The sequence below is a fragment of the Lycium ferocissimum genome, chromosome 10, assembly GCF_029784015.1.
Source record: "Lycium ferocissimum isolate CSIRO_LF1 chromosome 10, AGI_CSIRO_Lferr_CH_V1, whole genome shotgun sequence".
NCBI lineage: Eukaryota > Viridiplantae > Streptophyta > Magnoliopsida > Solanales > Solanaceae > Lycium > Lycium ferocissimum.
The window spans coordinates 41,205,865-41,233,746 of record NC_081351.1 but is presented as its reverse complement, the minus strand read 5'-3'; the positions used below and the strand labels follow the sequence as shown (position 1 = coordinate 41,233,746).

Below are 27,882 nucleotides of genomic sequence, written 5' to 3'. Positions count from 1 at the left end.
CCTTTTCTTTTGAATTATAAGAGTATTTACTTATGTTACGTTGAAACTTACTTATGTAACGTTGGAATTTGACATAAGAGTATTATGTTAAATTTTTTTTCTTTTGAATTTTGAATTTAGGTTATATTTTCGATTTTAAAAATATTTGCTTTAGTACTATTGACTTGTTATTTCACATTGCTTGCTGTTTATTTTTCACTTACAGTTGATAGAATTATTGTCAAACATTTGAATAATGTTATGGCATTATATTTATAAATATTCTTTTTTTGTCAAACATCCAATCTCATGATGTTCTCACAAAGGTATGCTTTTAAGTTTTATAATCAATTAAAATATTATTAACTTGAAATTATATATCAATTATTTTTTACAATATTAGTTACAAATATATGATTATTAATTAACTTATTTTCAAGAAACAATGTATTATTAAATAAATAATTTAATATCATTTATATGCACATATTTTTAAATATTAATTTTAAATTTTTTATAATTAAATTTTATTTTTAAATTAAACTAATTGTGTAATTACACATACGTATGTAATCAAACAACACGCTTGTAATTACACTCACAATTACGTTGTGACAAACAAACGAGATCATGATAATTACAATCTTTGTATAATTCTTGGTTTGTGTAATTACTACCCTAGTAATTACACCAATTCCAATTACCAGGTGGCTTTCCAAACAGGCTCTAACAAATCATGGTTAAGTGATAGTTATATATATTCATACACATTATATGCTTTGTTTGATACAAACATCCGTGCATAAATTTTTTTAAAAAATTCTTCACCATTTTCTCCTTCAAGATCCTTTCCTTTGCTTTCTCATTTCAAAACTACTGAAAATGGAGATGAGAGCAAAAGAAGACATTCCCATAGGCCAAGACTTAACACCTCCAATCCCACCACTTAGTCTCTCCCTCCACCACTCTACACTCCTCTCTCACTGCTCTTCTTGCTTTTCTCCTCTTCCCCCTACATATAATCACAACCCAAATCACTTCATTCACTACTGTTCCCTTCATTGCTCTTCTCTTGATTCCCCTCTTCACTTCTCCTCTTCAGAATTCCACTTCTTTCACCTCTTTCCTCAACCCCTTTACTCCTCTTTCCCTACTGCCACTGACCTTCGCCTCTCTCTTCGCCTCCTCCATCACTTCCAAGAATCAAAAGGGTCTTTCCCAAATTTGGAAAGAATTGGTGGGTCGCTCACCAATTCCAAAAAAGCATTGTTCTTGGAACAACAACAGTACAATGATGATCAAGAATCAAATGGGGTTTTCCCAAATTTGGAAAGAAATGGTGGGTTGCTCACCAATTTCAAAAAAGTAGTAATGTTCTTGGAACAACAACAGTACAATGATGATCAAGAATCAAATGGGATTTTCTCTAATTTGGAAAGAATTGGTGGGTTGCTTACCAATTTCAAGAAAGTAATGTGCTTGGATGATGATGAAGAACTTTGTGAAAGAATTCTTGATGGGGCAAAGGCTATGGCTATTTCAAGAAGAATGAGAGATGGGTTGAGTACTAATGGGGAGTTATCAGCTGAGGAGTATATAGTGGAAGCTGCTGTGATCTGTTTAGTGCTGACTAATGCAGTGGAAGTGCATGATAAGGATGGGAGAAGTTTAGGAGTTGGTGTTTATGATGTGGCGTTTTCATATATCAATCATAGTTGCTCTCCAAATGCTTCTTATAGGTTTTGTACAGCTTTGGATTCTGGTGGAATATTGGAGAGTAGGATATGTCAAGCTGGGGCTGGTGGCATTGAAAGTGAATCAATTATTAATGGTAATATTGTATTGCATTTTTTTCTTCTTCCAAAGTTATGATCTTTCTGATGATTTTGATAGAAAGTGAGTGTGATTTAGTTTCTGGTTTCGATTTGTTGTTTGTGTGATAGTAGGAAGTGAAGCATGTGGTCCGAGAATAACCCTTAGAAGTATAAAGGACATCCAGAAAAGTGAAGAGGTGTTGATTACATACACTGACTTGTTACAGCCTAAGGTACACTTGTTTCTCGATGTTTTGAAGGATATATATAATTAAAGGGAGGATGTTACATTAAAGAATGTTTACATTAGTTTTGATTCTCATGAATGGAGAACTTTATATTTACACAATGTGAGTCATTTTCTGGAATGGCCTAGCTAAGTGATTTGGCCTTAAATGGGCTTGTGGAGTGGATGTGTGAAAGCTATAGTGACATTTGCTTGAACATGTCCGTATAAGTTTGCTTGAGGTGATTGTTAACTTTGTTAACTTTGTTATTCATTTCTTCTGGTAGTCTTCTGGCAGTCTCAATGGTGTTATTTACACAACACATACTATATGGATAATTTTAGCCAAATGTTTTAGGTTGCATCTCGGAGCTCCTCTTTAGGTTCAGTATATTACCTCCTCACTTCTCCCATCTCCTTTCAATTCTTGGCTCCATTATATCATTTATTTTCTGTTTTGACTGTTAATTTAGTGATTGGGTTTAAGATACAGAGATTTGTTCGGTCTGGTTTTCATTTTTTTTAAAGAAAATCCATCGGTGTAGGACTTACTAAAGCTATTAGGTCCTTCTGTCCTTGGAATTTCTAAGGAGGGGCATTGTTGACTGTTCTCAACTTATCTGTCTTGCGGTCAGGCTCGCTAAAGATTCGTGAGCTGAGAACAATTCCACAATCAGTCTGCTATATTGATAAGCAACTTCCCGCAAGATCTTCAAGGTCGATATTCTTTGCCCTCCTAGAAACCATAGACAAATATTTCTTGCCACTACCTTATAGTGTCCAACTCAAAGTAATTTTTTCTTCTTAGGTGATGTTTATATGAACACTACATCCACAATAGAGAAGTCAGACTATCCTATTGGCATGATAAAATATAGTGCAAATGACCTAGCTGGCTAGCTAGGACCCTAAAAATAAGTTACTTTTTCTCCTCCTTATTTATTATCAGAGTTTGACTGGAAACTAATTAAACAGAGGTCTCAGATTACTTAGTAATTTTGGGAGTGTCCAAGAGATGAGTTAATATTTACTTGTCTTTAATTTTATGTTTCATGGTATGTTCTTTAATGGTTGGAATGATCTCTTACTCCCTAAGATGACGTAATCTATATCTCATAAATGTGAGCCTTGTTACTTACCTATGAAAAAAAGCAAAAACTAAGCCTTGTTACTTCCAAATGTTTCCTACCCTTGAAGGTAGTTACAAGTAATGTGGCTCAGGGTGTTCTAGCAAAGGGTTTTTAAAATGCAGAACTAGTGGTTCTTCCTTTTTTTTTTTTTTTTTTTTTTCAAAAACCGTGGTCGGGCCAGCGTGCACGCACCTCGACTTATTCCACGGGATACCTGCTTCCCACTAGCAACAAGTACAAGGTAACTCGGAGGTCTCCTCCTACTTCATTGACCACTAGGCCACTCCCTTGGGTGCCAAAACTAGTAATTCTCTTGACCATGAAAAATCTGAAAAAGGTAGTATAAATGGTACTATAGAGATAATGAGAGAATTCTAAAGTGTGGACCTTTTTTTATCAGGCTGTGAACCTGTTAATTTTTCCTGGATAAATATAGAAAATGCTCATAATTCCCTGGGAATAGAGAGACGTGACGAGCAGTTTGGCTTGTTTTTTGGGCTCTTGGATGATGGAATTCCTTGCTCTTCGAAAACCACCTTTTGGGAAGGACAGTTTCTGTGAGGACTTCAATCCCTTCTTAGACTGCTGAAGGCTTGTAAAGTAGATTAACGAGTGTTTTAAGGTTTTTCAAGACTGAGGATGCAGAAAGAGAGGACTCAGGAAGGCACATCTCTATGAGTGCTAATGTTGGTTCTCTTGTTTTCTTACCTAACCTTTGAGTACCTATGATGGGACTGAAGGCAGTACGCTTTTCTGATAGTAGTAATATTTATATCAAAAATCTTATTGTGCCCAACATAACCATCTATCAGAACAATGATGAGCATTCCATATGCTCAAGATACTTCTCTGATGATATCATCTAATTCATTGTACTTTTGTCACCTGCCTCCTGGTATTGTTATCACCATGTTAACAAGCAATGCACAGTGTTATCAAACGCGCGCTTAAGCCCTGAAGTGAGGCACAAAACGTGTTGAGCGCTTTGCCTCGCTTTATGGGCACTTCAGTATGGTCATCAAGGCTCTAAATCGTCATCAAGGCTCTAAGGCATACTTTTCCTTGCCAATGAGTGCCATCGTGAAGATGTGACACTAAACAATTGATATTTCACTTTATCATAATTTTCTTTTCAATTTCTTTCTCCATATATTTGTTATTAGTGCTTATGATTATTAATCTTGAACTACACATACATATTTGTAGCTTTTCTCCATTTGCTCCTTTTTTCATTAAAGCCCACGCTTTATTTACGCTTTGCGCTTAAAGGACCTTAGAGCTTTTTTGCGCTTTTTGCTTTTGGTAATGCAAGGAAATGGGGAACTTCAGTTACTGTGAAGATATCAAAGAACTTGTCACTTGCATCCGCATAATACAATAAGTTCAAGCCCTGGTTTCTCCTTTTACTAGTTTCCCCAGAATAGTTTCAAGTGTATCAGCTATCAAACCCCCTTAACAGTAACGGAGAAAATATTTTGAAGAATCTTAATCAGATGTGTTATATTTTAGGATCTCTGACATCTTGATAAGCTACTCTCTCCATCCCTAGAAGATTACCCAATTTCTGATGATGTTCACTTACCTAAACTAGAAATTTGTTGCACCATTATTCAGTATATTCTGAATAGTATACTATTCTGAAGATGATTAATTGACCACTTTTTATCCATATAGAACCTCAAAGTTGTCAGGTAATCTGCTGTAGATGTACTTTTGAGCTCAATTTTCTTTTAGAATACATTATACTCCCTCTGTTACAATTTGTTTGTCTTACTTCCCTTTTTAGTCCGTTTAAAAAGAACCCCTCTTTCCTTTTTGGGCAACTTTTAAATTCCAACTTTCCAAATGGCATGTTTAAGACCACAAGATTAAGGAGCATTTTGATACATTCAACATATCTTTAGTTTAAGACCACAAGAATCAAAAGTTTCTTTACTTTCTTAAACTCCGTGCCAAGTCAAAACCAGACAAATAAATTGAAACGGAGGGAGTAGCTTTTTTATTTTCTTGATCAAGTAAATTATAACTTTTTAATAAAAGGAAAGCTCCTTTATACTAGAATTATTCTGGAACACATTATCCTTATCAGAAAAATATGGAATACATTATACGTAAATTATGGTGTTAATCTCTGCACCAGTAAAAATGGACAATCAATTGAGGTAGATGGATAATTTATTAATGGCTTGCTTTTTCTTATCAAAAGTTCCTTGATGGAGAACCATTTGAATTCACTTCCTGACCATGAATCAGCTGAAATTTTTGTTTTGTTATTTGTGTACTTGCCAGTTTAGGTAAGTTTTACTGTAATAGAGAATGAAATGCTGGTTTCAATGCTTGTTTAAGCTATGAATAATACCACTGTGATGGTATCAATTAGAATTATTTATGTTGTTTAGATTGTTTACCAAATTTGTTCTCAATCTTCAAATCCAGTATATGGTGATGATGACAACACTATGCACGTTATTTTTAATGATTTCCAATGTATAACACCATAATCAGTTCAAGTTAGTTTGAAATCAAATTCTTTTCTCATGTGACTTTACTTCTCTTCCAGGTGATGAGGCAATCAGAGTTGTGGTCAAAATACAGGTTCAGTTGCTGCTGTAAACGATGTAGAGCAATGCCTATGACTTATACAGATCATTGTCTGCAGGTAAGAGCACATGGGTTGAGAACATTGGTTAGACGGGTATGCAAAACTGATGTACAGTCGAATTATAAAACCATCACTTACTGTAAATTCCTACTTAAAAGGATTCCGATTTCACCCCTTTGATTTTGCACACCTTACAAATTCCTGTTTGGTAATTGCAGCATATTCCTGTAATTCTAGTTGTAGTGGGTAATCTATTATTGGAGGTGTGGCTTGATTGAGGCCTTTCTCAAAGTCTTATTAAGGAGCATTTTTCTTTTATTATGATCTATTTGGTAATCGACAACTAAATAGTTGTAATTTTAGAGGTTTCTTTCATTCATTACTTTGACTTTGTTGCCATTGTCTTTTCAATATTTTTGTCTTTTAATCTCCTCCAAGATGGCCTGAAATCAAATTGTGATTGCAATCAGAATGCAGTTAGACTGTGAAAGGATTAGCCCGCAGTTGATAGACACATATGAACGTTTGAAGGTCATGCAGATGAGAGGTGACTTTAAATGTTGTTTCAGAGAAACTAAGGTATTAAAACTTGGTAAAGCAAGACTTGAAAGGAATAACAGTTGAAATACCCTTGCAAAAGGAGCAATTTATAGACTTTGGTTCTAAAGTTGGCTGAGGTTACTAAATTTCCCAATATATGCTGAGACATGAAGAGGACTGGACCAAGAACCTGTCAAGTAGTTTATATTACCAAAGAGCTTATTATCACAAAAGCAATAAGAAAACTAAAAGGCACCCAAAAACTTCCGGGCTGGTGCTTTAACAATCTGCTAAGAAGTCTAGTTTATATATTTTCTCTTGTAATTTGCATACTGTTCATTACTTCTTTTTTTTTTTTTTTGGGGGGGGGTGGGAATTTTTGTGTTCTGTTATGCCGAGTTGAAGATCGTTGTTCTTCTTGTTTTTTCATCTAAGAATTATGGCGTATCTAAGCCTTTAGATCAAGCATTAACATATATTGTGAATTTTTTTGTGTAGGAAATCTTAATTTTGAATCTCGATTGTTCAAATATGGCTTCTGGTGACAATTTTTACGGGGACCATGTACTGGAGAAGCTGGTGGATTTCTTGAATGACGCTATAGATGACTTTCTGTCATTTAGTAATCCCAAGTCTTGTTGTGAGAAGCTTGAGGTCCTGCTTACTCAAGATCATGCCCACGTAGTTCTGAAACCAAACACAGAAAATTTACGTCTACTCTTCAGATTATATCCTCTTCACCATGTCTCTTTGCATGCATACATGACACTGGCTTCTGCATATAAAGTCTCTGAAAGTGACCTGCTGGCCCTAGATCCCGAAAGTGATAAGCATCAAACCGAAGCTTTTAGTATGATCAGAAAGAGTGCAGCATATTCCTTGTTGCTTGCAGGTGCAACCCACCATTTATTAGAGTCTGAATCTTCTCTCATTGTGCCTGTTTCAAATTTTTGGACGACTGCTGGTGAGACCTTACTAAGTCTTGTCAGAAGCTCTGCTTGGAACTTATTTTCAAGGGGGAGAGACATGGGAGAAAATTCGTTTTCCTCATGTCGAATTTGTGGCAAATGCGCACTGCTTGATAGGTTTAGAGATAAATTTGCAGATGGTCATGATGAAAATCCAGAGTTTGCTGAGGTAACTAGCAAATTTTTGAATTGTGTTACCGCTATAACACCAAAAATCTGGGATTTTCTCGTGGAGGATGGTGGTTACTTGAAAGTAGTTGAGGATCCCATTAACTTTAGATGGCTTGGGAGTAGGATGTCATCTTTTACTCATTTTGCAACTCATGCTACAAGTCCTAATGCAGACAAAACAAATTCTGGACTTGAAGCACAAGACTATCACAGCGAGATACGGGTTAATTTATTCCTGCTTGGCATTCACTGCTTAATCTATGGAGCATTTTTGTCAACTATATGTTTTGGTTCTCATTCGGCGCTCATGTCTAAAGTTGAAAGTCTTCTATGTCTCCCAGGTTTTCCGAATGGTTAGGCCATTGGTTGAATACATAACCCTATTGTCTGTCTCATAGTCTATAAGTTGTTGGCTGCAAGATAAAAAAACACTGAAATCTAAACTCATTTTCTGGGAAGTTCATGCTACATAGCTTTGTGTAGTTGTACTTATTTTGACATTTTTTAATATACATGCAATGACTCAGTTAGAGTAGATCATTTGGACCTTACGATTCATAGCTGTAGATCTCCGACCTATGAATGAGGATATTTTCGAAATTCACACAGAAAAAAGAAGAAGAAATTAGACTAAAAAATTAGTGATTTTGGATAAAAATAAATGAAGTGACTTATGCTAATCTTTTTGCGACAACCTCAGACCAATCAATACGTAATTGCCGAACACTACTTGCATTTGTTTGTTGTTTTAAGATCTTAAGGGTTCATTGTGTCATTTAAAAAGTGGAGAGCGTATTATTTTCCAAACCTAAAAGGTTAAGGACATTAAGTTGAATTTCCTCTTTAATTAAATGAGAAGATGAGGCCCTGCAAGATAACTGATGAGTGTGATCATAAATTTTATTATTATTTTAAATAGTTGTTTGACGGATAAGCAAATATCCTTTGCTTAAGCATGAATTAAGTAAAAGAGTCAACAGCTCAAGTCTTGGTGCCCGACCACGTCTATCTGGGGGTTGTTTGGTAGGTGTAACTATTTTATGATTTTGATTAAAGGAGTCATGCTTGTCATAATCGTGAGATATTATCCCCGGTATTTTTTAACCATGATGTGACGCCATTTATCACAGCTTGTCTTCCTTATAATTGAACATTTGAGGTGAAAATTAATAATTTATTATTTGAGTTTCAATTTATTCTACACCTAATATGCACTAGTTTAAATTTTTATCAGAACTTTTTCTTTCTTTACCCTCCTACTAGTGAATTTTATACGTGACTTGTGCTTCTAAATTTATCTTAATTTTCTTTTTCTACCGAGGAAAAATGGAATGGAAAATATAATTTTCCTTTAGAAATAGAACTAACATGGGAGAAGAAAAAAAGGAAATACAGAGAAAACGGAAACAAAGCGTCGAGACTCTCCTTGAGTGCATCTATGTCGAACAAAAGCAAAGAAGATCAGAACTCAAAATACTACAACTCATAAGAAAAAATTGAGAAGATGAATATTTAAAAAATTACAATCCAAAAGTATAAAGCAATAAAATTTTAGAAAAAGAATGATAATTACCTCCGAAGTAACAAAATTAGAAGGAAAGAACATAAAAGCACAGATATGAAGATTTAGAGTGACACCGAGATAATAAAATTATCGTCGCAAACTGAATATTCCTTATTAAAAATAGAGAATATTATTCTTACAATTAAGTGATCGTTATTTTAGACAGCGTCATTTAGGTCTGCACAGCTCTAGAATAATTTATTTTTTATTTCCTTGCTCTCAATCCTAAAATCTCTTGTTTCCCTCTCCGCTTTCTTGACACAACATATCTAGTTATCTACAACCGCAAAATGGCTAAAAGATATTATTCTTACAATTTTTAATTGTGATTTTAGTTGCCTAACTTATTATTCCTACAGTTTTTGAATTGTGATTTTAGTTGCCTAACTTTATGTTTGGAATTCAATTTTATCAAAATATTATATTTTCACATTTTCTATCTTTTCATCCCTGCTCGAGACCTGAAAGACTTGAGAAAGAAGTACGTATAAGAATAAATAAGAGTATAATTGGATACCTCTTCTGTTCCTTAGTAAAAACTTGCATCCAATGAGTATAAATACTCGTATTACCAAACATACAAAGAAAAAGGAAAGAAGTAATAAAGAGAGAGTATTGCTTATAACTTCTTATTATCAATCTCCCCCTTCCTTGTCTCTCTTTGCGATCGTTTCCTATAATCAAATTAAATAAATACCATAAGCTCAAAGTAAGATTATGACGATAGAGAAGACAAAACAAAAAAGTACTTCGAAACTGACGTTGCCTTATCATTTATCCACATACTCCAAAGTAGTAAAGTCTATCTAGATTGTATAATTCTTGAACCTTTCTTCTAGCATTAACCATTGCAAATCACCTTTACCACTGATCTTGAGAAAAAAATTGTTGCATAGCTTCAAAAGCAATTGCAGCAGCTTCATAAGGCCACCACATGTTTAAGAATACTAGTCTCTATGTTCGTGCTTTGCACGAATTTAACTTGTTTCAAATACTATGATAATAAAATATAAACCTTATTTTTTCTCGTTGATTTCCAAATATTTAAGAACTTCCTTCCGTCTCTTTTAACCTATAAAAAATAGAATCTTAAATAATTAGTTGCTTTAATGTACCTTAATTTCTCCAAAAGGAGTAAAAATACTTTCTAAATTTTGTATTCCGACATCCCAAGAGTTTTTGCTGCTTGACGTAGTTGTAGAGCGTCCATGGATAGTTTTTGCATTACTAAAATGGTCAACGGCAAAAAACCAAATATTATTGCTGATTTAAATGAGGGTTGATTTATTTGTGAGTCAAATAGTTTTTTCTTTTAATGACGATTATCTCAAGATATTATGAATTATTAATTATCTGCTATAATCTTTTTATGTAGTTTTTGAAATATTTAAATTTTATTATAATTTTTCGAAAAATTTATGTTTGATATTTTTGAAAAAGAGATGTTTGGCTATATAAATGCGTCACCGATAGGTGAATATAAATTGGGATGGTGGATAATAAGCAGATCAAAGTACTGTACATAGTCAAAAGGAAGGGGGGAAAGTGGGAGGCGCATCCTTGACCACCAGCGAGGAAACCATCATCTATGTATTTCTATATGAGAATCTTTAGAGTTTGAAGGTTGAAACAATTAATAACTCTCGTGCTATGAATTTTTCTGGACCAAACGACGTCGATTTCTTTAGACTTCTTACTATGTATGGGCCTATTAAGTTGCATAGATGTAGAATTACTATCCTAATTAAATTCTAGCTTATACTACAATTTCCCAACCATTCTCAAACTTGGCTAATACACAATTCGATCAACACGTGATTAAATATACTCCTAAATATCCCAGGGTTTGCGGTGTCAGACAAGGTTATAGCATATAAATTCTTTATTTTCATTCAATCAAGAAACTTTATATTCTCAAACCCTTTTACGCAACAACTTCCAACATAGTATTTTTTTTCAGTACATGGTCTAGGACTTTTCGGTCTCCAAGTAGTACTCAACTAAGATTGGAGACATAATAAATTAATTTTAAAGACATCAAGCTTAATTCTATTTCAACTTACCTTTCCCAATATAATTAATCGAATTCGAATTAAGTTCTTAATTACAATTATATCCTACATAAGATTTATTTTTTAAAATTTAGAGGGTATAAAAATCGTTCAATATTTAAAGGATAAGTAGATTACAATTCTTTCTAGAAGCAATCTTAATTAAAAAGAGAAGAACAACACTGTTCGGCAATAGTTGAACAAACCTATAAACTTACAAAAGTAACAAAAACAATAACCAACACATGAAAGGAAGCTAAATTACCGTTAAACAGAATCATACTTTGGGCCTGCGTATTAAAGAATGCAATGAAGCAATGTAAGCACAGATTTGTTCACGGTATCTAGTGTTAAACTGTATCAATTTCTTATTTCTTAAAGAAATTTAAGTATGCTATATAAAGTCATATGCTATACCGCGGTGGATTGCTACCAAGAGTCCTATCGTCTAATAAAGTTGGAACATGATTGGGATTGAAATTGAAATCACACGCAAATTCATGTTACTCATTAGGCAAACTTTTAAATGTTCCAATTTTATCCAACAAGAAATTAAAAAAGAGATAGTGATTGATAAGGGTAAAAAATAAATCGATATTTGAAGGATATTTTGGTATTCTATTTATAATAATATAGATATAGATAGATAGATAAGTACAAAGAGTTGCATGTCCATACTTTTGCCTTTTCAAGTTCTCAATACATTATATGGGTGAATTAATTATTTCATTAAAAACAAAAATAGCAATATATAATTGCCTATCTTCTAAAAATAAAGTTAAAAGGGAATGGCAAAAGACCTTCCATAAGGGCAGATAATTTGCTGTCCATGCTGTTGCCATTTCAAGTTCTTAATGCAGCATATTGCGCATTAATATGAGTCGATTGATTTCATAATAAAATTTGTAATGAATACATAATACTATTGTAATTGCTAACTGTTAAAAAGTTCTTAAATAGGAATGGGAAAACGGTTAATTGGCTTTATTGCAAAGGTTCTTTGGTTATTGCTGTCATGCTACGTGAGCTTGATTCATATATGTATTTATGCTACTTTTATTAATCCATTAATTAGTAGATTGTGTGCAGAAATGAACCAAAGAAATGCAAAAAATGGAGAAAAATGCCAAAAAAAAGGAGAAAAAAGATAAATAGGAATGGTACAAAGAAGGGTGTCGCGTATTTGCGCACATCTTTTACTTTATAGATATAGATTTCAACTTTTAGCGAAAACAAAAAAAAGAAACAAAAAAGAAGAATAGCTCATCATGGATAAAGGCTTTACAATCTTCTAAAATTAATTACGAGAAAATGACCAAAATGGTCTTTAATGTATGGGGTGAGGAGAGGAACCGTGTTGGGGAAAACAATAGAAAGTTGGCAAGTGAGAATCAAATCTTACATACAACTAAAATATTGATCAGTCAGTATATCTCTCATTGCTCTAGCTGGAAATTTGCCGGAAAAGGCGGACATTAGGTAATACTTAGTGTTTTTTCCTCACAAGTTAATAAAAATATGTAATTAGATAACCGCATCTTTATTATTTATTTTTCTTTTTTGTCATATATGTTAGTCTTTGAAACATGCACTTCTCTTCCTTTCTAAAATGAAGCAATCCTTCATGAATGTGAGAAATCTCATATTTTGTGGGAGATACCACTTTACGTACGATATTCTCACATCTTATGAAAATAAGACCCGCATAATTAATTCCATCCCATTTAAGCCCTATAATCGTCAACTTTTTCTACATTTACCCTTTATTTTTGTTCCCAAGATGAATTGGAAAAAATTATGAAAAGACGAGGTCTACACTATAGGTGATATTTGAGGTGAGGGGGAAGGGTTTATGAACCTTAATCAAAGAATAGGATATAATCTCTCAAATACCCATACATTAGGGATATAAAACACCAAGAACTCCAATTTTATCCATTTAATCACCTTATTCCTCCAAATTTATCATTTTTCTGAAAACAAGGATGATAGTGATTGGTCATGTACGAATAAATCGATTTCTTAAATAATCTCAAATTTGTTTTATTCATATCTTTTTTTGGTTCTGCTGACTATGCATGTTTGACCATGTCAAAGATAAGGCAAAACATTGATTACTTTAAAGGTGATACAGGTATCAACTTTACAGTTAAGTAATAAAAATATTTGCAAAAAAAAAAAAAAAAAAAAAAAATATATATATATATATATATTTCCTGCATTCATTGATTAGTATAAAAATCGACGGGTAAACCCCAACCCCAATTCATAATATTAAAAGTATAATATGGCATATCATTTCAGGATCGTGAGAGACATGTTACTATGATAAGATCATCTGTCTGAACACATGTGAGTTAATTTTAAGCCTTAAGGAGATAATCAATCAGAACTTAGATTCTACAGTAACTCTATGACAAAAAGAAGGAATATTATTTGCCCACTCCTTTTACTTTGAGATCTGCTCTTACTTTTAGCAATGGAAAATCGACAATCACGAATATACCACGAAGATTTTAATTTTCAAGAAATAAAACTCAAAAAACTCCTTCTTTGGTTCTTGTAAACATAGGAGTGTCAAATGGGCGGGTTAGGTTGAAATTGGCGTGAAATGGGAGGTGATAAATAGGTTGAAAGTTATATTGGGACGACTTAAAAATTTGAAATGAAATTTCAAAAATGGGTTGGGTCGGGTCAGCATAAAATTTATTGAAGAATTCAATTTTCTAGAAAAACATTTTCCGGAAAATATTTTTCTAGAAATACATTTTCGCGAAAAATATTTTGCGATTTTTGAAAATATTTTTTGAGAAAACGTTTTCGTTAAATATTTTCGGGCAAAACATTTTTCTCAAATATTTCCCAATGCAAACAGGGCAAAATCTTATAAGACGCATGATACAAGAAAAAAGTGCTATACGTTAAAAAAAAAAAAAAACCACAAACTCAAGCAATAAACCCAAATTTAAGTAAATCTTAAAAAAAGGGCTAGAATTGGGCTAGTATTGGAGTAAGTTGGAGCTCACTTTAAATGAGCTATATTGGATTGGGTTAAAATCAGCCCAATATAAAATTACCTTGAGCCCAACCCATAAAATTTTGGACGGGTTGGGCGGACAATCACCTTTTGGGTCAAATTTGACACCCTATGTAAACATGCCCATTAACTCTTGGCTGCTACAAAGGATACATCAATTGATTTGTGGTGTTTTACAAACTTGTTTCAGTTTTATATTTTTTTTACGAGAAATCTTTATTTTACACGTAAGAGATTTAAAAATAACACATAAAAGATCTAAATTATTATTTTCTTCTATAAGTGACCATAAGAGTCATTTCCTTAAAAAAAAAAAAAAAAGGAATAATGAGTGAGAAAAAGATGATATTTCGTGAGCGATTGGCCAAAAACTAAAAGTATTGTCATGAAGAAAACAAACAATAAATAGGGACCTAGTGGGATATAAAGGATTGAATGCGATGTTGATGAATAAATTTGCCACCTACACAAACGATAGGTTTATGTTCAATTCTCGAGGCCCCTTTCCCACATAAATTGTAATCCTTCTTTTTCAATTGACGTGGCACACTTCCATTCTTGATAAAAAAAATTAAAAGTATTATCTTTCAATATTTAGAAATGTCGAAGATATATTTTGAATTTTTTATATTAAAAAATATTACTAATATTCAGGTGCGACTTTTCATCCTTTTTAGCGGCCATAAAAACTAGAAAGTGATCATAATATCTTTGTAACCACTGACCTATGATTTAGAGAGTAGTCATAATTTCATTAATTTACGAACTCATGATCTACCTTATTACTTATCCGCTAACCTACTAACACATGTTTATTACCTAATAGTCCAATACCAGCTTATCTACTTCATAGAAGAAATTGTACATTTTTATAAAAGGAATCGTTCTTCCTTGTGTTGGTGTATGAAAAATATGTAGCGTGCATGTAAAAGTGAGATTGGTAAAGAATTGTGAAAAAAAAAGGAAAACGTTTAGTCTTTAATTTATTCACTATAAGATTAAAGAGAGTATTGTTTTATTGACGTAAGGTATTTTTAGTGGTGGAGCTTTGGACTCAACGACTGATCCAGAGTTCGAGCTAGTTATCAGGTTGTGGTATCCTAGTCGGAACACATCACGATTGTCACTATTGGACCAATGACGATTCTACCTGAGCTTGAATCTCTTTTCGAGAGAGTGAAGAACTTTTATTTTTTCTTCATTTATTTTTCAACTGTACTTGTACTTTCACCAACAATAAATTTCTTATTTAGTCTTTAATGAGATGATTTATAGTCATACAAATATCTAACACTTGTTTTAGAATTTAGACCACAAATTTCAAAAGTTTTCATTTCTTTCTTAAATTTTGTGCCTAATTAAACAATATCAAACACATAAATTAAGATGAAGAAAGCGATAAAGATATTCTTTAAATAATTCTGCCCCTACAGGCACACGGGATTTAAAGCAAAAAAAAAAAAAAGTTCGAAAGGGAAATGCCGAACCACATGTGTTCTATTTTCTGATTTAGGTAAGCGAAAGGAAATTTTCATACCTCCGCGTTTCTACAAACATTTTCCTTTGATAATTGTTCCACTTATTTGATTAGGTGCTAAAATCTCAGATGCTTCTTTATTAAGGAAATTATAAACATTTCACAGTTAGATAACATCCACCAGTCAAAACCTCACTAGGTTCAATTCGAAATAGATTAGAAATAATTAATATTGAAATTTCTAACGTTCACACAAGCAATTAATAATAAATACTTCCAGAAGAAATCAAACTTAATTTTCTATAAGAAGATGACAAATAGAAATACCACAAGAATTGATGAAGGTGCCACCTAATCCATGGACTAATATTGAAATCCCTTTCACAACATTTTTTCCTCACCCACGCCAGCTAATATTTTTGGACCTTGTCCATACGGTTTATTCAATTTCAACTATAAATAGTGCACTAGATAAACGTTCACAAGTCACAATATCAAAGCATCAACCACTTGTCTATTGACATCTTTCATAAAGTCATCACATTTAGACAATAATCACCATGGAAGAAGAGAAACACCATCACCATCTGTTCCACCACAAGAAGGAGGAGGAAGAGGGTGGTCCAGTTGATTATGAAAAAGAAATCAAGCACCACAGTCATCTCAAGAAAGCCGGTGAATTTGGTGCTGTTGCTGCTGGTGCTTTCGCCTTGGTACGTAAAATTTTCTCAATTATGAACTCTTAACATATATTTCCACGTCGGTATATATATGATACTTTGCATATATACATTTTATTTACGTGTCACAAGTCTTATTTGATTTCTTAAATTCCGTGCTCAGTTATAAATCTAAAATGGGACGGATCGAGTACTAGTAAGTATATATAGTAGTATGGAGTTAATTAGTTAGTCTAATTAATGTTCAAAGAATTATTCTATCTAACCCAAGTATTTGCTCCTATCTTAACTAGTGGCATAGGCCTATGACATTCGTAATGGTTACTCGTTCTGTCCTAATTTATGTGGGCCCGTTTGATCCACCAGAGTTTTTTTTTTTTTATTATTATTTTTAAAAAAAAGAAGTTCCTTTAAACTTGTAATCTAAAATAAGATTTGGACATTTGTGTAATTATAAATAATTTTATTAAATTATAAAATGAGAATTTTAAAATCAATATTTCTAATAAAAATGTAACATTGTTTTTGGGACACTAAAAAGGAAAATGTAAAAAAAATTGAGATATGGGAGTATAACTTTTCACTTTAGTCTTTACAAGGAGCAAACTTTTTCTTAGTTTCTTCATTTTTGTTCTCTATACGTGGATATTAGCAAAAAAGGTTCAATACCTTATATGACAGTGCACTATGCTCCATAAATTAAGAAGTGTACCTCTTTATCTTGATTGAGCTATAGTTTTCGTCAATTTCTTACTCAATTTCTTGTTGTTTTGATAAATAAATTAAAAAATAGCATGAGAAGCACAAGTCAAAGAAAGACCCAGAGAATGCACACAAGCACAAGATAGAAGAAGAAATAGCAGCAGTTGCTGCAGTTGGGGCTGCTGGATTTGCATTCCATGAACACCATGAGAAAAAGGATGCCAAGAAAGAGCAAAAAGAAGTTGAGGGCGGACATCACCACCACCACCACCACCACTAATATTTTTCTATTTTTGTTTAATTTCTAGCAGCTATGAACTGCCTAAAATAAATACTGTAAAAGATATGTGTTTCGTGTCCAGTTTTAATTCTCTCTAGTGTGGATTGATTTGGTGTTTCCATGTTATTCTCGCCTTGTAATACTTTGTGTATCGATTAATTTGGTACTATTTGAGTGTACTCCCTTTTTCTTCCTTGTGTATTAAAAATGATTATGACATCTTAATCTTCTTTTCTTTAGAATTTCTGTAACGCCTTTGTTTGACTGTTGAATTAGATAATGGGTTTTTAAATTAACGTTTGATATTCACGTGGCTAAGTGATCTAATTTAAGTCGTCGATAGCACGATCGAAAACCCAACATACATCAATCTAATTCATAACATAACGGATAAGTAGTCACACAAATGGCACAAATGGCCACTTCTCATTTATGCATGTTCGGTGTTTTGTGATTTGTTTTAGCCCCTTTATGTTGACCAACATATTCTACTATTTACTACTAAATAAAAAACTTTTAAAATATCAGGTAATTACTCTAATTTCAAGTTTACCATATCATATTTAGTATTAAGGATAGTATATTATTTTAGATCATTTAACTTGGTAATATTTTCCAAAAAAATATTAATATGTACAAATTATTACTTTTAAAACCTCAAATTATTAATTTTAGAACCCAATAATTTAAAAAGAATAGAATCCTGAATTCACAAACTTCAAATCATAGCTCCATCTCCGACTAAGCGCCATTTGTTGCAAGATGTCTTTATAATAAATTAAATGCATTTTCAAATTGAAAAAAGAAATTATGAATTGTTTGAAAATTGAAATGTAGGGGTGTTCATGGATCGGTTTGGGTCGATTATCCCCTAAAAGATGATCAAATCAACTTTGTCGATTTTTCAAATTTTAGAATCAAATCAATTAAGTCGATTTTTCATTGCTTCGGTTTTTGTCGGATTTTTCGGTTTTTTGTCGGTTTTTATTTAAATACTCCTATTTGAGAAAAGAATGAAATACAAACCTAATCAAGTTATACTTGTACTTTCTCCAAAAACTGGCATGCATCATCTAAGCCATTGGTTACACACTTACATAAGAACCACTGAAATCTGAGCCTATTTTCTGGGCAGTCCATGCAATCTTTGCGTTGTACTTTTTTGACATTTTGAATATACAAGCAATGACCCTATTCATTTTTGGCCGTTGATTTAAGATTTTAGGGGTTCGTTGTGTCATTCAAAAAGTGAAGGGAGTATTGTTTTCCCAAACCTAAAAGGCTAAGGAGATTAAGTAAAATTTATTCTTCAATTAATTAAATGAGGAGATCAAGCCTTGCAAGATAACTGATGAGTGTGATCACATATTTTAATTTTATTCTAAGTAGTAGTTTAACGAAGAAGCAAATATCCTTTGCTTAAGCATGAATCAAGTAAAGAGTCAACAGCCCATGTCTTGGTCCCGACCACGTCTATAAGGGGATGTTGGCAGGTCTAAGTATTTATTATTTTGATTAAATGAGCCATGCATCATGTCGTGTCAAAATCTTAGAGATTAATTATTCCCCCAGTACAGTGATAGATCCAGAATTTCCACCGAGGATATAAAAAAGTAAATATACAAAGAAGCCTAAGGGGGTTCAACATCTATTATATATACATAAAAAATAATTTTAACCTTGTAAAAATAATATTTTTTTCCGCCGAGTGGGTTCGGATGAACACCCTTAGCATAGTGTGGCTCCGCCACTGCCCCAGTATCTTTTTATCGAGAGTGGTTTTATCGAGAGTGGTTTTGTCGAAGTTACAACAAGATACTCAGTGAAATCCCACTTATAAAAGGTTTTTAGTTTTGTGTCATTCTTACAAGAGATTTCATTTTTACACGTAAGAAATCTCACACATAAGAGGTTTAAAAATGTCATTTTCTTCTATTCAAATCGTAAAGGGCAAGAGATCTCATTTTCTTCCGCCAGTGATTTGACACAATTTATCACAGCTTTGTCTTCCTAATAACTGAAACACTTGACGTGAAATTTAATTTGTGTTATTACTCGGTTACTCTTTATATCCTCATATGTTAAAAACTTTCAATTTTTATCACAACTTTTTCTTCCTCCCCACTATTTTAAGCGTCTCCAACAAAAAACAAAACAAAAACTCGTCATGGATCAAGTCCTTACATTCTTCTAAATTGACGACTGGAAACAACTAATCAATAGTACTATTTTTCCTTCCAATACAATGAAGATTCAATTGCAAGCCAGTTAACTTAGGTTGGAGTTGTCATTTTTCATACAACTTTTCCTTTTGGGTGAGGAGAGGAACCGTGTAGGGGAAAATAATACTCGAAAGTTGGCAAGTGAGAATCAAATCTTACATAGAACTAAAATATTGATCAGTTAAGTAGATTTCTCATTGCTGTCTAGCTGGAAATTTGGCGGAAAAGGTGGATATTAGGTAATAGTGTTTTTTCTCACATGTCAATATAATATATAACTGGGTGAAAATCATTTTAGTCCTCCAACTTTATTCTAAAAATCAAATACCTCCCTCAATATTGGACAATTAACATTTTCATCCTCTTATCTCAACTTCCGGCCATTGACCGGTAGATTTAAATTAGTTGACCGATCATCAAAAGGGTAAAATGGAATTTCACTAAAATGATTAATTAGGGTATCCACTAATTAATAAAGAATATAAGTGAAATTCCATTTTACCCCTTTGATGATCGGTCAACTAATCTAAAGTTTCCGGTCAATGGCCGGAAGTTGAGATAAGAGGACGAAAATGGCGATTGCTCAATGTTGGGGGGAGGTATTTTATTTTTAGAGTAAAGTTGGAGGACTAAAATGATTTCCACCCATATATAATTAGAGAAACACATCTTCAATACTTATTTTTCTCTTTTGTCATATATGTTAGTGATGTAGGCTGTGCGTCCACTAAACACAATATGAAGAGACCTGGTTGTGTGTCAGTTCCCTTATGCAATGCAGTATGTAAAGGACACAGGATGTTACCGTGAAAAACTTCTTGCTTCAGGGATTAAAAACCACGACCAACCCCAGTAGGATTTCAACTCCACTACACGAGCAACTTCAGATTACAATCGATTGTAAGCTAGGAATTAACTCTCATAACCCCGCACCCTTACAACTCTTTTGAACCTAGGAACTAACCCCCGTAGTCTCCTTCAACACTCGCAATACTCCGGTTTAATGAAACTCCACTCTGACTAACTCAGCCACAGGACCACTAATACACTGATCAACCTTAGCCCGGTACTTGCTCGAAAAGCTTGTGGAAACACACTTAAGAAGTACACTTTGAGACTTTTCAAAATATGTACAAAATGCCTTCTTAACACGAAGAGTAGGTTTACAATTTAAGCACAAACAAACAAAGTCTTACAACAACATAAAGAACTTTAGACTAAATCTGTGTCTAGATCGGATTTTTCGCTTTTGCAAGTGACTTGTTCTTGAGAGAACTTGAGAACTTGTGACGGCAAGGATTTGCTCGATTTTGATTAGGTTTTCAACTCTTAAGCCGAGGGTCTTCCGAAAACAGCCTCCCTATCTTCCGAGGTGAGGTAAGGTCTCGCAGACACTTTACCCTCCCCGTAACCCATATTGGGATTTCATCGGTATGTTGTTGTTGTTGTTGTTGTTGTTGATTAGGTTTTCAAGTCTGCTCAATATGTTGCCATCATGTTGTATATATAGTGGGAACATGTGGGATGGATAGAGACCACTCATTCATTTTGACCTAAAGCATGGGCCAACTCACAACTGTACTTGTGTGCAGTAAATGGCTCGGCTTTACAGCCGTTCTCTACTGACGGTGCAAGGTGCACAAAGAGCGGGTTACAAACCAGGTCTCTATCTGGTTCTGAAATAGTTTGACAATCATAAAAACAAAAGGCATTTGAACTTATCAGCTAGTCTTTAAAAAATGCACGTTTTTTTTCCTCTTTATAAAATGAGTGAGAAATCCCATATTTTTTGGGTGATATCCCTTTACGATACTTTCACATGTTTTGGAAATAAGACCCAACATAACTATTTCCATACTTTTAAACCCATATCATCCTCAACTTTTTCTACTTTTGTCTTCTTTTTTTTTTTTTTTTTTTTTTGTGTTCCTACTAAGATGAATTGGGAAAAAAAATGCAAAAACGAGGTCCACACTATAGGTAATATTTGAGTTTAAGAGGGGAAGGGGTTATGAACCTTAATGAAAGAATAGGGTGTAATCTCTCAAATACCCATACATTAGGGATATAAAACACAAGAACTCCAATTTTATCCATTTAATCACCTGGTTCCTCCAAATTTATTTATTTATTTATTCAAAAAAAAAAAAAAAGAGTGATAGTGATTGTTCATGGCTGAATAAATCGATTTCTCTAAATAATATCATTTTTTTTTCTTATTCATATTTTTTTGGGTTCTGCTGACTATGTGTGTTTGACCATGTCAAAGATAAGGCAAAGCATTGATTACTTCAGAAGGGATACGCGTATCAATTTTACCCAAGCCCGTCTTTACAACAAATCACTCAATTTAATCTAACTCCTTCCTTCCCATATTATCCCATATTACTTGTCCACTTTTTTTCTTTATACGTTCTTTAAGAACTCATAAATAAAAGGGTATGTTTATTACATTAACCTTATTTCTCTCTAATTAATTGCACTCTAATCAATATTGATTACTTTAACAAACAAATAATGTTGAGGGCAAAGTAGGAAAAGCTTAATTAATTCTATCTTGATTTTGTAAATGGACAAGTATTTTGGGACGAATATTTATAGTAATGTGGACAACTAATATGGGACGGAGGGAGTACCAGTTTAAAAATTAAAGTGAGAAATAGTACTTATATAGTTACTCGCTCCGGATAAAAAAAGTGTCCACTTGGTTATTTACACAACCCTTAAGAGAAAAAAAGATAATTTGACTAAACTGTCTCTAATTAAATGTGTATTGAGATTTGATTACATAACACTTAATATGGATCGAAAAAACAAATAACACTTGAAAAAAAGACTGACCCAAGAAAAAAAGACTAAGTGAACACTCTTTTTTATCTGGAATGAGTATTAGTTAAGTAATAAAAATATGTGTGAAAAATTCATATCTTGCATTCACTGATCAATACAAAATCGACGGGCAAACACGACCCCCATACACAATATATATAACTAGTGGATAGGTCCGCGCTTCGCGCGGTAATAAAATACCTCATTAAAGTTCATAATTTTTTTTATATAATAATGAAATATTACAATTATTTAAAACTTCAAAAATTTTAAGCACTTTTTTTTTTCAAACAAATGAATTAGATTAGTCAAATGCGTTTCTCTAACTTTGATTTATGTATTAATAAAATATAGGTAAAGATAAAATTTATTTTTGTTAAAAATTATGTATAGAAGAAATGAACTTAAAGAGCAAAAAAAATAAAATGAAAGAGGAATAAAATCACAAAATCGGATCCTTCTACCCCAAATCTTCTAAATGAAATAACTTTTTATTTTACATGCCTTTTCTCTCTATTTTTGTGTGCCTTTATTGTTATATGGTCTTTATTTCTAGATCTCATACTTTTCTGCCCAGTTAATTTCAAAAATGATTTAGGTATTCCATTTTTTAATTTCTTCTCCTTTGATTCTTTTTAACATTTCATTACCAGCCACTTTTTTGATATAAAATAATTTTTTTTCTTCAAAATCATCAAATTATACCAAATTGTAGAAAATTAGAAAAGTTATGTCATTTCTTTTTGAAAATTTCTCTTATAAAATCAAAATACAATTTCATAAGAAAAGAATGGCCTAGGAGATATAATCTATAGGAGCTTAGGTTTTGCATGAGCTACATCTATAGAAAATTGTTATTCTAATTTCATATGTAAAAAGATCATTGCATTTTCACTCTCTGGTTCAAATTGCTAAAAAAATTATATCAACTTTTGTCGTTCCTACTACTTCCTCCTCTTTGGTATCTTTCTCGCCATTTATTTCCTTGTTATCTTCTTCCGGTCATTAACTTGTTGTCTAGATAAATAAATAAAAATCAGATATTTAATTTTCAAATATTTTCTAATTGAAACAAATTGTTTCAAGGTATTCTAATATGGTAAGCAAAACAATCCAAATAAATCTGGCTAAGGATAGCATGGGCCATTTTGCATACAAAAAATAAATTAGATACCCACCCATTTCAAACAATGATACAAGATAAGATTCCAAAATAATTAGACCCCCAATGATGAGAAAAAGGAGTTTAAAAGAATAGAGTAAGTATCTCACAAAAGAAACATAAAGACACATGAAAACACAATGAAATGTACAAAGCACACTTTAACATCTCACGTCGCTAAAGAAACATAAATTTGTCGCTAACAATTAGAACCACAACGATTCGACGCTAAATCCTATTTTTTTAGTAAAGATATACTTATCTAGATCATACAGCAACATTTCATTATTTATTTTAGAAAGAAAAAAATCAATAACAGACTAATAATTTTATATCCAGGATCCTGTTTGTGTGATAAAAAATCATACCTTGTAGAGGGTTTAAGACAAAAACCCCATCATTAATCAAAGAAATATTTAAAGGCATAGAGATGAAAGTGACTCTACTCGAACTCGAGTACATAACATTTAATAAAAGAAATCCGAAAAAAAACAAGGTTAATTCTTTCGATTCGATAGTTCGAACGCTCTTTTTATCCAAAAAAAAAAGTGGACACTCTTTTTTGATATATATATATATAAGTTAAGTAATAAAAATATGTGTAAAAAATTCATATCTTGCCTTCATTGATCAGTACAAAGATCGACGGGTAAAACACGACCCCCATGCGCAATACATATACTATAATATGGCATATCATTTCAGGATCATTAGAGGCATGTTACTACGGTATGATCATCTGTCTGACCACATGTGAGTTTGCTTCAATTAAGGAGATAATCAATCAGAATATTATTTGCACACATTGGCCCTTTTATTTTGAGATTTGCTCTTAGGTAGCAATGGAAAATCCACAATCCGAATATACCATGAATATTATAGTTTTCGAGAAAATAAAACTCAAAAAACTCCTTTTTGTTTCCTGCAAACTTGCACATCAACCCCGGCTGCTACAGAGGATACATCCATTGATTTTATAGTTCTTTACAAATTTAGTTTTAGTTTTATGTTCTTTTTACTATGTGAGATATAAAAATGACACATAAAAGATTGAAAAATGCCATTTCTTCTATTCAAAATTATGAGTGATCATAAGATATTAGTTCCTCCAAAAAAAAAAAAGATTGAGTCAGCAAAAGATGATATTTCGTGAGCGATTGGCCAAAAATAAATAGAGACCTAGTGAGATATATGGATTAAATGCGATTACTACCCCAAAAAAAGATTGAATGCGATGTAGATGAATAATTTTGGCACTTGCTTGAACGATAGGTATAGGTACAATTCTCACAATCCCCATTTCAACATAATTGTGTTCCCTCTTTTTCAGTTGAAATGACTTATTTTTATTTTTAGTAATTCTAAAATATAATTGTTATCATTCAATATTTAGAAATGTCGGAGATATTTTAATTTTACAAAATTATTAATATTAAGGTGCGACTTTTCATCGTTCTTAGTGGCTAGAAAAATTAGAAAGTAATCATAGTGTCTTAATTTGTCACTACTAACTCATGAGTTAGAGTGCTCATACTTTCATTAATCTACTCACTCATGATCTATCCCACTATTTATCTACTAAAATCCATTAATCTACTAACACATGTTTATTACCCAATAGTCCAATACCATGTTATATACTCCATAGAAGAAATCGTACACTTAGAAATAAGAATCTTTCTTCCTTGTATTGGTGTGTGAAAAATATGCAGTGTGCATGTAAAAGTGACATTGGTATTATAAAAAAGAGTTGAGAAAAAACGAAAAAGTGTTTGTTGAAGAAAATTATTGAACAAAGACTTATTCACTACAAAAAGAAAATTATTTTGTTGGAGAAAAGTGTTTTCTTAGTGGTGGAGCTTTGAACTCAATAGTTGGTCCTACATTTGTTCGAGTCAGCTGTCAAGTTATTGTATTCTGATTATGACAAAACAAAATTGTTGCTCTTGGATTGATGAAGATTCTATCATCGATTAATCGAAATATTCATGCCTCAGCCTCAAGTACATATACTTTTTCTTCATTTATTTTTTCAATTGACTTGTATTTTCACTATTATCAGTAAACAATTTAACTTACAATTCTTATTTAACTTTGATGAGATGATTCATAGACATACAAATAATGTCTAAGACTTATTTTAGAGTTTAGACCACACGTTCCAAGAGTTCTCATTTATAAATAGTATTACATAAATTAAGACGAATAAAGTAATAAAGATATTCTTTAAAAGAAATGTCGATGAGTCTGCCCCTACACGCACACGGAAAAGAAAGAAGTTTGAAAGGGAAATGCCGAACCACATGTTATCTGTTTTCTGATTTACGTAAACGAAAGAAAATTTTCATAGCTCCGTGTTTCTACTAACATTTTCCTTTGACAATTATTCCACTTATTCGATGAAGTGCAAAATCTCAGAAGCCTCCATAAGAAAATTGTAAACATTTCACAGTTATAACATCCACCAGTCAAGCCCTAGATCACCTAGTTCGAGATAATTTAGGAATAATAATATTGAAATTCTAACATTCACACTAGCTATTAATACTTCCAGAAGAAATCAAACTTAATTTTCTCTAAGAAGATGATAAATAAAAGATATCATAAGAATTGAATTGAAGGTGCCACCTAATCCATGGACTAATTTATAAACCCCTTTCACAACATATTCTCCTTACTCACGCCAGCTAAATTTTTTTGGAACTTGTCCATACGATTATTCAATTAATCAGCTATAAATAGTGGACTAGAAAAACGTTCACAAGTCACAATATCAAAGCATCAACCACTTGTCTATTGACATCTTTCATAAAGTCATCACATTTAGACAATAATCACCATGGAAGAAGAGAAACACCATCACCATCTGTTCCACCACAAGAAGGAGGAGGAAGAGGGTGGTCCAGTTGATTATAAAAAAGAAATCAAGCATCACAGTCATCTCAAGAAAGTCGGTGAATTTGGTGCTGTTGCTGCTGGTGCTTTCGCCTTGGTACGTAAAATTTTCTCAATTATGAGCTCTAACATATATTTCCACGTCGGTATGTGATACTTTGCATATATTCATTTTATTTACATGTCACAAGTCTTCTTTGATTTCTTAAATTTCATGCTCAGTTATAAATCTAAAATGGGACAGATAAGTACTAGTAAGTATATATAGTATTATGGAGTTAATTAGTTGGCCTAGCGTTAATTAGTTGACCTAATTAAGGTTCAAAGAAGTATTCTATCTAACGCAAGTATTTGCTCTTATCTTAAATAGTGGCATAGGCCTATGACATTCTTAATGTTTACTCATTCCGTCCTAATTTATGTGGGCCCGTTTGATCCACCTTTAAAAAAAAAAAATTAAAAAAAAAAAAAACTCTTTGAACTTGTAATCTAAAATAAGGTTTAGACATTTGTGTGATTATAAATAATTTTATTAAATTATAAAATGAGAATTTTAAAATCAATATTTCTAATAAATATGTAACATTCTTTTTGAGACACTAAAAAGAAAAATGTCAAAAAAATTGAGATATGGGAGTATAACATTTCACTTTAGTCTTTACAAGGAGCAAACTTTTTTTTAGTTTCTTCATTTTTGTTCTCTATACGTGGATATTAGCAAAAAAGGTACAATACCTTATATGACAGTGCACTTTGCTCCATAAATTAAGAAGTGTACCTCTTTATCTTGATTGAGCTATAGTTTTCGTCAATTTCTTACTCAATTTCTTGTTGTTATGATAAATATATAAAAAATACTGTAGCATGAGAAGCACAAGTCAAAGAAAGACCCAGAGCATGCACACAAGCACAAGATAGAGGAAGGAATAGCAGCAGCTGCTGCAGTTGGGGCTGCTGGATTTGCATTCCATGAGCACCATGAGAAAAAGGATGCCAAGAAAGAGCAAAAGGAAGCTGAGGGAGGACATCACCACCACCACCACCACCGCCACCACTAAATTTTATTAGTTTTGTTTAATTTCTAGCAGCTATATATGGACTGCCTCCATGTGTTTTATATCCAGTGTTTCTCTCATGCGTGGATTAATTTGTTGTTTCTATGTTAATCTCGCCTTGTAAGCCTTTGTGTATCGATTAATTTGGGACTATTTGAGTGTTACTCACTTTTTCTTCCTTGTGTTATAAATATGATTATGACATCTTAATCTTCTTATTCTTTTTTATGCTAGAATTTCGTTAACGCCTTTGTTTGACTTTGAATTACATAATGGGATTTAAAATTTATGTTCGATAATATTCACGTGGTTAAGTGATCTAATTTACAATCGTCGATAGCACGAAATCCCAACTAACATCATTCTAATTTATATAATGGATAAGTAGTCACACAAATAGCCACTTCTCATTCAATTTTTCCGTGCAAAACTCTGTCTTGCGAATTTTTTTTAAAATTTTTGATTTAGCGGGGGTTCGAATCCAAAATCAAAAAAATT

General features: G+C 32.5%; 3 protein-coding genes and 1 long non-coding RNA gene across 5 annotated transcripts; 3 read left to right on the top strand and 1 right to left on the bottom strand.

The window, feature by feature from the left end:
• Positions 1-772: 772 nt before the first annotated feature.
• On the top strand, positions 773-7,965 carry LOC132033887 (protein SET DOMAIN GROUP 41-like). Of its 2 annotated transcripts, none has more exons than XM_059424027.1 (4): positions 773-1,810; positions 1,926-2,026; positions 5,710-5,808; positions 6,790-7,965. In XM_059424027.1, exons 1-4 carry the CDS (start codon positions 862-864, stop codon positions 7,786-7,788), a joined length of 2,148 nt encoding a protein of 715 aa, XP_059280010.1. In that variant the 5' UTR covers positions 773-861; the 3' UTR covers positions 7,789-7,965. The 2 variants fall into 2 exon arrangements, with proteins under 2 accessions (XP_059280010.1, XP_059280009.1); XM_059424026.1 differs by having other exon boundaries at positions 1,923-2,026.
• An 8,068-nt stretch (positions 7,966-16,033) lies between these two features.
• On the top strand, positions 16,034-17,440 carry LOC132033885 (abscisic stress-ripening protein 2). The gene is made up of 2 exons (XM_059424025.1): positions 16,034-16,272; positions 17,033-17,440. The coding sequence occupies exons 1-2, from the start codon at positions 16,120-16,122 to the stop codon at positions 17,219-17,221; spliced, it is 342 nt and encodes a 113-aa protein (XP_059280008.1). The 5' UTR covers positions 16,034-16,119; the 3' UTR covers positions 17,222-17,440.
• LOC132033886 (uncharacterized) lies at positions 16,077-17,033 on the bottom strand. The gene is made up of 2 exons (XR_009408895.1): positions 16,656-17,033; positions 16,077-16,516 (listed from the first exon to the last, which is right to left on the bottom strand). It is a non-coding gene; the product is annotated as an uncharacterized LOC132033886 (long non-coding RNA).
• Positions 17,441-26,155: 8,715 nt separating the features above from the next.
• On the top strand, positions 26,156-27,561 carry LOC132033884 (abscisic stress-ripening protein 2-like). Its single transcript, XM_059424024.1, has 2 exons — positions 26,156-26,426; positions 27,193-27,561. Exons 1-2 carry the CDS (start codon positions 26,274-26,276, stop codon positions 27,385-27,387), a joined length of 348 nt encoding a protein of 115 aa, XP_059280007.1. The 5' UTR covers positions 26,156-26,273; the 3' UTR covers positions 27,388-27,561.
• Positions 27,562-27,882: the final 321 nt, after the last annotated feature.

Bases quoted from the DNA above. Each gene is read 5' to 3' on its own strand.
- LOC132033887 (XM_059424026.1), top strand. From the start codon at position 862: ATGGAGATGAGAGCAAAAGAAGACATTCCCATAGGCCAAGACTTAACA. The intron at 2,027-5,709 runs GTACACTTGTTT...CTTCTCTTCCAG, and splicing joins CTGACTTGTTACAGCCTAAG to GTGATGAGGCAATCAGAGTT. The intron at 5,809-6,789 runs GTAAGAGCACAT...TTTTTTGTGTAG, and splicing joins ATACAGATCATTGTCTGCAG to GAAATCTTAATTTTGAATCT.
- LOC132033884 (XM_059424024.1), top strand. From the start codon at position 26,274: ATGGAAGAAGAGAAACACCATCACCATCTGTTCCACCACAAGAAGGAG. The intron at 26,427-27,192 runs GTACGTAAAATT...AAAATACTGTAG, and splicing joins CTGCTGGTGCTTTCGCCTTG to CATGAGAAGCACAAGTCAAA.
- LOC132033885 (XM_059424025.1), top strand. From the start codon at position 16,120: ATGGAAGAAGAGAAACACCATCACCATCTGTTCCACCACAAGAAGGAG. The intron at 16,273-17,032 runs GTACGTAAAATT...ATTAAAAAATAG, and splicing joins CTGCTGGTGCTTTCGCCTTG to CATGAGAAGCACAAGTCAAA.